At 43.9% G+C, this 9,633-nt stretch overlaps 1 protein-coding gene across 1 annotated transcript in view; it reads left to right on the top strand.

Annotated features, from left to right (window-relative positions):
• The first annotated feature begins 451 nt into the window (after positions 1–451).
• Positions 452–9,633, top strand: part of LOC110504256 (bifunctional epoxide hydrolase 2) — a 19,274-nt gene continuing 10,092 nt past the window's right edge. The window contains exons 1-8 of the mRNA XM_036962874.2: positions 452–987; positions 2,663–2,741; positions 4,966–5,125; positions 5,277–5,467; positions 7,811–7,933; positions 8,274–8,345; positions 8,508–8,603; positions 8,692–8,770. Coding sequence (XP_036818769.2) covers positions 884–987; positions 2,663–2,741; positions 4,966–5,125; positions 5,277–5,467; positions 7,811–7,933; positions 8,274–8,345; positions 8,508–8,603; positions 8,692–8,770 — 904 coding nt within the window. The 5' untranslated portion in view covers positions 452–883. The remainder of the gene's footprint in view (positions 988–2,662; positions 2,742–4,965; positions 5,126–5,276; positions 5,468–7,810; positions 7,934–8,273; positions 8,346–8,507; positions 8,604–8,691; positions 8,771–9,633) is intronic.

The raw sequence follows: 9,633 nt of genomic DNA, 5'->3' as shown, positions 1-9,633 counted from the left end.
TTGTGTGTATAAGGTAGTGTGGTGGGAAATCGTCTTACGTGATGGTACAGTAAGACGATTTCCCACCACACTACCTTATACACACAAGTGTAAAGGGATAAAGAACATGTACATAAAGATATATGTGTATGTGACAAATACATTTGATTTGATTTGATTTGATATCTGAATGAGTGATGGTACAGAGCAGAATAGGCAAGATGCAGTAGATGGTATAGAGTACAGTATATACATATGAGATGAGTAATGTAGGGTATATAAACATAAGTGGCATAGTTTATAGTGGCTAGTGATACATGTATTACATAAAGATGGCAAGATGCAGTAGATGGTGTAGAGTACAGTATATACATATGAGATCACAACGTCTATCTCAGGACCCACAAACACAGTAGTGTGACCGTTTCTTCCTGTCCCACAAGTCAGTGAGTCAGCACACAAATTATTAGTGGGAGGATAGTGTGTTTATTACCAATGCTGCAATCATGGGACACAGTATGTTCAGTCCTCAATATTAGCAGCACTCCCACAACAATTCTACATAGATTTGCTGTGGATTACCCAGAATTCCATAATTTTACCACTGAGTGCATTATACAACGTAAACACACCAATCTGACAGGAAGCGGCGTATTACCCATTTTAAGCAGAAATTTAACTCAATTTATTTACTACACTTTTACAGTAGCAGTTTATCATGTGCACGAGTACATTAACACGAGTACATTAATGACGACCTAGAACGCATCGACTCATTTAGGGGAGGAGTTGTGTAGCGATAGACCACTATTACATAAATTGTTCTCAGTAGGTCAGAGTTTCATTTAGTCACCCACCTCCCCTGTCCTCAGTAGAGACTCCCCCGGACAGAGAGATCGGTGAAATGGCGACCAAGAAGGCGGTTTTGTTCAACCTGTGGGGGGTCGTTGTTTCTCCCAGACCTGCAGAAGTCTTCCTCAAATTCGAAGAAACCCTCAAACTCCCCAGGTAGGAATCAAATATTTTTTTCAGCGGTGAGATATAGTGCAAACTGAATCTCATGCATTGTTCAGCGCGTACTGACGGATACTGAAACATCAGTTAGTTATGCGCATGTTCGGGAATAATAAACATTTGGCTACACAACAACATAACGGTGATTTTGTTACTGAAGTTACAGTTTGACCACAGATTTGTTAGATATTACTTGTTAGATATTGCTGCACTGTCGCAACTAGAAGAACACCCATTAATATATTGCTACACTCGCAATACTATTTGCTAACCATGTGTATGTGACCAATAAATGAGACATTTCACCAGGCAAGTCCGTTAATAACACATTCTTATTTTCAATGGCGTCCTATGAACAGTGGGTTAACTGCCTTGTTCAGGGGCAGAATGAAATAATTGAACCTTGTCAGCATAGGGATTCGATTTTGCTACCTTTCGGTTACTGGCCCAACGCCCTAACCACTAGGATACAAAGCCGCCCCCAAACATCACGTCATTGGATTTAGGCTAAATTGGGTGAAGAAAAGACAACTCTTAATATTGATGCCGTTTTGGAAATCCAATCAGTTTTCCGCGTTGATTCAACGGCATAACATTATTTACCTTTTTCTTATGACCTGTTGATTCAACACCCCCCAATGGGTAGAGACAAGGGGCTAACTTGCCCCCCCTAACATCAATGTGAAAGACCGGCGGAGAGCATGCCAAGACGCAGGAAAGCTGTGATTAAAAATCGGGGTTATTCCACCAAATATTGATGTCTGATCTCTTCCTAAGTTAAAACATTAGTATTGTGTTGTTTAAAAATAAATATGAACTTATTTTCTCTGCATTATTCGAGGTCTGACAACACTGCATATTTTTTTGTTATTTTGACCAGTTGTCATTTTCTGCAAATAAATGCTCTAAATTACAACATATTTATTAGGATTTTGTGAGAAATGTTGTCAGTAGTTTATAGAATAAAGCAAAAATGTTCATTTTACCCAAACACATACCTATAAATAGTCAAACCAGAGAAACTGATAATTTTGCAGTTGTCTCTTAATTTTTTCCAGAGCTGTATATATCTTCATTGTTAGACTATGTCTACAACTTTAAAAAAAAAATTGCAACAAGGAGATCAACTTACCACAAAATCGTTTGGTTGAAATATCTCCAAAAGTTGCGATGACACAGAGGAACTCTTTTGTTCAGCAAGAACAGTGACAGCCAGGGAAAGTGTTGGGGAAATAATTTGGTGACATCTTGTGGTCTTTAGGTGAACTGCAGGGGGAGGGGCAGTTACTCCACGGGGCTAGTTACCCCCTACTACCCTACGTCACCAGTACCCTCCTTTTACATGGACTGAATGGAAGAGAATGTGGAGTATTAAAACAAAACAAACAAACAAAATCCATCTGAAATGGCTCTAAACTCCCAGACAGATTCTGTGTGAAATCCATCTGAAATGGCTCTAAACACTCAGACAGATTGTGTGTGTGTGGTGTGAAATTAATCTGAAATGGCTCTAAACTCCCAGACAGATAGATTGTGTGTGTGGTATGAGACGTTGTATACGTTGATACCTTCGATTGTAAAATATTCAACTTAACAACTGATAAGTCAAAGCCGCAATACAGTAGTGTGGTGTGTAATTTAATGGTTAAATGGTTCTGTTCTGTTTTAGTGGTTTTCTGAAGAAGGTGGTGACTGACAAGCACAGCGCCATGGAACGCGCAGAGCGGGGCAAACTCACACTCTCTCAGGTGAGTTAACTTCTTATGGGCAGGTGGGACGGCAGAGCGGGGCAAACTCACACTCTCTCAGGTGAGTTAACTTCTTATGGGCAGGTGGGACGGTAAGCGTCCCACCTGGCCAACATCCGGTGAAATTGCAGAACGCGAAATTCAAACTACAGAATTATAACATCACAAGTGTAATACGTCAAAATAAAGCTTAACTTCTTGTTAATCCAGCTGCCGTGTCAGATTTCAAAAAGGCTTTACAGTGAAAGCACACCATGCAATTATCTGAGGACAGCGCCCCGCATACAAAAGCATGAAAAACATATTTCAACAAGGCAGGTGCGCCACGAAAGTCAGAAATATATATATATTAAATGCCTTACCTTTGATCTTCTTCTGTTGGCACTCCAAAAGGTCCCAGATACATCACAAATGGTCCTTTTGTTCGATAATGTCCTTTTTTATATCCATAAAAACTCAGTTTAGCTGGCGTGCTTCAGTAAATAATTCACCCAGTTTCCCTCCATCAAAATGCATACAAAATGAATCCAAAATGTTACTAATAAACTTTTCCAAACAAGTCAAACAACGTTTATAATCAAACCTTAGATACGCTAATACGTAAATAAACAATAAAATTGAAGACGGAGAATCGTTATTGTCTTTACCGGAGAAAAATACCAAAGAACGCGCTCTCATCCACACGCTTGGAAACACTACAGCCAAACAGAGAGCCACCTAGAAAAGCTACACTTTCTGGCTCATTTTATCAAAAACCAGGATGGAACTATTTCTAAAGACTGTTGCCATCTAGTGGAAGCCCTCGGAACTGCAATCTGGGAGGCCTTACAATAAATGTGACAGCCATTGAAAACAGTGGTAGGCTGAAAATATTTTTTGGGGGGATGGTTTGTCCTCTGGGTTTCGCCTGTCATATCAGTTCTGTTATACCCACAGACATAATTGTAACAGGTTTAGAAACTTTAGAGTGTTTTCTATCCAGATCTACTAATTATATGCATATCTTAGCTTCTGGGCCTGAGTAATAGGCAGTTTACTTTGGGCACGTTTTTCATCCGGACGTGAAAATACTGCCCCCTACCCAAAGAGGTTAAAGACAGTTAAAATCCGACCATCTGCATTGGGGCCGTGCAGAATTTACGGTGATTCGGCCTCTGTAGAAGTCAGGGCATCCGTACTTCCTGCGCTTCCCAGAGCAGCGCAGAGCTGTTGTCAAAGACCTTGTTCAGGAAGTAAGTTTGTGTTGATACAGAACCTCCCGCCCTCAACTACCATCAACCAATCATGTCATTGCTGAGGTATAAGGAGCCCTCCACATTGTTACAAAAGTTGAGGTGATCGGTGAGGCAGTATGGAGTTCGGTTTGGCCTCTGCATGACCCGTAATTGCATCACACCATCCATATGACGTATCCAACCACATTTACAAGCATACATTTCCTTTTACACAGGCAGCCTACTCAGACAAATAACGTCACATTCAAACGACCAACATGGTCAGAACTCCGTTGCCAAGCTGTTAACTCTAAAAGTTCAAGATCTTGATTTTATTTAACTAGGCAAGTCAGTTAAGAACAAATTCTTATTTACAATGACAGCCTAGGAACAGTGGGTTAACTGCTTTGTTCAGGGGAAGAACGACAGATTGTTATCTTGTCAGCTCTGGGATTTGACCTAGCAATCTTTCAGTTACAGACCCAACGCTCTAACCACTAGGCTACATGCCACCTCAAACATTGGTTCCTCAATGACCCCTGGAACTGGTACAAACATGACACAGCAGAAATAGTTTAGTCAATGTATATTATAATCCATGGAAATGGGCCCTCTACTGAAATGTGTTCCCTCTATTGAAATGTGTTCCCTCTATTAAAATGTGTTCCCTCTATTGAAATGTGTTCCCTCTATTGAAATGTGTTCCCTCTATTGAAATGTGTTCCCTCTATTGAAATGTGTTCCCTCTATTGAAATGTGTTCCCTCTATTGAAATGTGTTCCCTCTATTGAAATGTGTTCCCTCTATTGAAATGTGTTCCCTCTATTGAAATGTGTTCCCTCTATTGAAATGTGTTCCCTCTATTGAAATGTGTTCCCTCTATTGAAATCTCTTCCTTCAATTGAAATAGGCCTTCCATGGAAATTCTTGCATCACCTTACATGACATGTGACAACAAGTCATTGTGTGTGTGTGTGTGTGTGTGTGTGTGTGTGTCTACCACTGTGTAGATGATCCCAGAGCTTGATGCAGAGTGTGTGAGTGCAGCATCAGATCAGAAGGTCAGTCTTCCTGCTGGGTTCTCTGTCAAGAGCCTGTTGGAGGAACTCAGAGACTCAACCACCGTCAACAAACACATTCTGCAGACCGTAGCTACGCTCCGCAGAAAAGGTAACACACACACACACACACACACACACACACACACACACACACACACACACACACACACACACACACACACACACACACCTGACACAGAGTTCACATTGTACAGTCTAAGGTCACATGCCATGTCCCGCTTCCTTGTGTTGTCTGTCAGGGTTATTGACAGGCGTGTTGGCCAACCAGTGGGTGGATGACAGTGGGAGTGGAGATAGCTCTGGCCGGCTCCTCTCTCTGCTGGGCGGCCATTTTGATGTGGTGCTACAGTCCTGTCGTACAGGCCTCAGGGTCCCAGAGACCGACCTGTTCACCTCCGCTCTCACACAGCTGGGAGTGCCTCCGAAACAGGTATACACACACACTGGCACGCTTGCACACACACACACTGCACGCATACACACACACTACAGCGCACACACACACTGGCATGCTTCACTCATGCTGCCAAACATACCCCTGTAAAACTGACCATCCTACCGATCCTCGACTTCGGCGATGTCATTTACAAAATAGCCTCCAATACCCTACTCAATAAATTGGATGCAGTCTGTCACAGTGCAATCCGTTTTGTCTTGGCCAGGTCGCAGTTGTAAATGAGAACTTGTTCTCAACTAGCCTACCTGGTTAAATAAAGGTGTTCTCAACTAGCCTACCTGGTTAAATAAAGGTGTTCTCAACTGGCCTACCTGGTTAAATAAAGGTGTTCTCAACTAGCCTACCTGGTTAAATAAAGGTGTTCTCAACTAGCCTACCTGGTTAAATTTTAAAAAATCAATGTCTTGAAAGTCACAGCTTCTACCTCCCTTGAAGAAGTTGTTACATTCCCAAAACCTCTGCTTATACATATCAGTTTACAACGTTTACACATGCCACGAGAAATCCTTATCTGACCTCCCTGTGTAGAGTTGCTCTCAGCTATTGTGTCATTAACAACAGGAAGTTATCTGTGTAACAGAGTTCAGAATGTGTTGTAAGCTCACTCCACAGCTAACTTGAAATGTTGCCAATGCTGCTATCGAATTCAAGTCCTTTTCTATAGCTCAACTGGTTTGTACGTTGTCAAGCGGGTGGTCACCTGTGTGTTTGTACGTTGTCAAGCGGGTGGTCACCTGTGTTTGTACGTTGTCAAGCGGGTGGTCACCTGTGTGTTTGTACGTTGTCAAGCGGGTGGTCACCTGTGTTTGTACGTTGTCAAGCGGGTGGTCACCTGTGTTTGTACGTTGTCAAGCGGGTGGTCACGTGTGTTTGTACGTTGTCAAGCGGGTGGTCACCTGTGTTGGCGAGGTAGAGGACCTTGGCTCAAGCCCAGTCAGAGGCGGGTTGATGGAGGCAGGGTCATTTACAGAGTGGTCAGACATTGGCGACAGTTCTCATACTTCCTTCTCTCATTATAACTAACACATTACCTGCGATTCTACACATTTTGCAGAGACCGATGCCACGTTCTCGTGCTGTCAGAGTTATTGGCAGCTCCTAGTCTCCATTGTTGTTACAACTCTGAATTCTGGGTGACGTTTCACCCCTGACCTTGAACCTTTTCAACCAAAAGATTGACGATTACAACTTTATCAATATGGAGAATGTAGCTAGTTTGACCTTTATGTTAATGTTAAGCAAGCTAGCAATAGTAGCAACCTGGACGACACTGGGCCAATTGTGCGCCGCCCTGTGGGACTACCAATCACAGCCGGATGTGATACAGCCTGGATTCGAACCAGGGACTGTAGTAACGCATCTTGCACTGAGTTGCAGTGAGTTGCGAGTGGCGCAGCGGTCTAATGCACTGCATCTCAGTGCAAAATGCGTTACTACAGTCCCTGGTTCGAATGTGATTGGTAGTCCCATAGGGTGGTGCAGAATTGGCCCAGTGTCATCCAGGTTTGGCCGGAGTAGGCCATCATTGTAAATAACAATTTGTTCTAAAATGACTTGCCTTGTTGAATAAAAATCAAGCTAGCTAAAATCGTATTGGTTGAAGCTAGCTAAAATCGTATTGGTTGAAGCTAGCTAAAATCGTATTGGTTGAAGCTAGCTAAAATCGTATTGGTTGAAGCTAGCTAAAATTGTATTGGTTGAAGCTAGCTAATATCGTATTGGTTGAAGCTAGCTAAAATCGTATTGGTTGAAGCTAGCTAAAATCGTATTGGTTGAAGCTAGCTAAAATCGTATTGGTTGAAGCTAGCTGAAATCGTATTGGTTGAAGAATTGTTCTGACTTCAAAAGCATGTGAACACAATCATGTCGGACTTATGAATTCCCAGTTTCCCACAAGCACATAAAGCCACCCATATGCCATTTTAATTATAACTGAGTGAGGGTGATGAACAAAATCAATGGGCGCCCCCTGGAGGTCAGGGCACATGCTCTGTCGGTATTTGGCCATGATTAACAAAAGTTTTTAGATTGGTTAACTTGCTAATCTAAAACCTGTTAGCTGACATGGCTAATTGAGTTACTGTCAGTGACTGACACAACAGGATAAAAAAATAGCTGATGCAAAACCAAATGTCGAACTTCTAACTCACAATTCTAAAACAAAAAAAACAACTAATTTTTTGGAGGGGGGATTCAGGGGCCCCCTAGTGGCCTGGCGCCCTATGAAATGTTGCTTATGCCTGGAGCCGGCCCTGGTCTCTCATCTGTGTTCCAGGTGTTGTGAGTGGACAGCTGACCTGTCAGTCTGTTTTTCAGGCTCTGTGGTTGGGTGATGACGAGGAGGGGGTGGGAGCAGCAGAGGCAGTAGGGATGACAGCTGTTCTGGTGAAGGACCTGCCGGAAGCTCTGAAACAAGTAGAGACCTTCACTGGCGTACAGGTAACACACACAAAATGATATGCAACTTTTCTTGTCCGTCGCAATGTCTGTGAGAATGTGATGGTTATTTTTTCAGACTTAAAGTAAACGTGTCATCGCTGACTTCCCTGATACATTAGCCAGCTGCAGGATTCCAAACCCTTTTTTTTAGAAGTCGTGTAAGTCGTGTATTTCAAATGTTATGGTGATTTCAGGAATCTCCGTTCTGAGGGCTGATTAGCAGATAGATGATATCTCTGTTTATGCCTATAATTTACATTTCCTCTGGGAATCAATCGAGTAGCCTATTATTCAATGTTGGTTTTGTTATGGAGGAGGTGTGTGTGTGTGTGTGTTCCAGGTCGTAACAGGGGAAAGCTACCCAGCCTCTTGCAACCCAGAGGAGGTGTCTCATGGATATATCACCATCAAGGTAACAACACAATGCTTTATGAAGCAGAAAGCGTATACGTGATTACACAATGGTATTACTTTATTGAAGATCTCACTCACCTCTCTCTGTTTCTCTTTGTCTTTCTCTCTCTCTCTCTCTCTCTCTCTCTCTCTGTCTCTCTCTCTGTCTCTCTCTCTCTAGCCCAGGGTAAAGCTGCACTATGTGGAGATGGGAACGGGGCCTCCAGTCATGCTGTGTCATGGCTTCCCTGAGAGTTGGTACTCATGGAGATACCAGGTACACACACACACACACACACACACACACACACACACACACACACACACACACTACTCACTCACACACCTCTCTCTCTCTCTCTCAGATTCCAGCTCTAGCTGATGCAGGGTTCAGAGTCTTATCTCTGGACATGAAGGGCTATGGAGAGTCTACAGCTCCACCAGGTTAGTGTGTGTTGGAACATTGTCTATATGTCTATAGTGAATTGAATTATGACGGTTACATTTGGGCACTAATTCCTAAGGGTTAAGGTAAGGGATAGGGTTGAATCTAAACAATATATAATGAGTGCCTGGCACTGAACACGGGACCCTCGGAGCCGGAGCTCGCGGCTTTACGCCCACCCGCCGTCCACAACACCTTACTTGATGGTAATAGCACTCACCGTTGCCCCTAGTGGCCGGTTTTAGAGGCATCTCCTGACGTACTGGGGACCTGGATGAACAATATATAACCTTGGATCTGGAGTGACCTGGCTGGAGTAGGGTCTGGAGTGACCTGGCTGGAGTGACCTGGCTAGAGTAGAGTTTGGAGTGACCTGGCTGGTTAGGGTCTGGAGTGACCTGGCTGGAGTAGGGTCTGGAGTGACCTGGCTGGAGTAGGGTCTGGAGTGACCTGGCTGGAGTAGGTTCTGGAGTGACCTGGCTAGAGTAGAGTTTGGAGTGACCTGGCTGGAGTAAGGTCTGGAGTGACCTGGCTGGAGTGACCTGGCTAGAGTAGGGTCTGGAGTGACCTGGCTGGAGTAGGGTCTGGAGTGACCTGGCTAGAGTAGGGTCTGGAGTGACCTGGCTAGAGTAGGGTCTGGAGTGACCTGGCTGGAGTAGGGTCTGGAGTGACCTGGCTGGAGTGACCTGGCTGGAGTGACCTGGCCGGAGTAGGGTCTGGAGTGACCTGGCTAGAGTAGGGTCTGGAGTGACCTGGCTGGAGTAGGGTCTGGAGTGACCTGGCTGGAGTATGGTCTGGAGTGACCTGGCTGGAGTAGGGTCTGGAGTGACCTGGCTGGAGTGACCTGGCTGGAGTAGGGTCT

This window comes from Oncorhynchus mykiss, chromosome 25 (assembly GCF_057628025.1).
Source record: "Oncorhynchus mykiss isolate SJ-2025 chromosome 25, ASM5762802v1, whole genome shotgun sequence".
Lineage (NCBI taxonomy): Eukaryota > Metazoa > Chordata > Actinopteri > Salmoniformes > Salmonidae > Oncorhynchus > Oncorhynchus mykiss.
The sequence above is the reverse complement of the archived record's forward strand: the minus strand, read 5'-3'. Positions and strand labels throughout refer to the sequence as shown.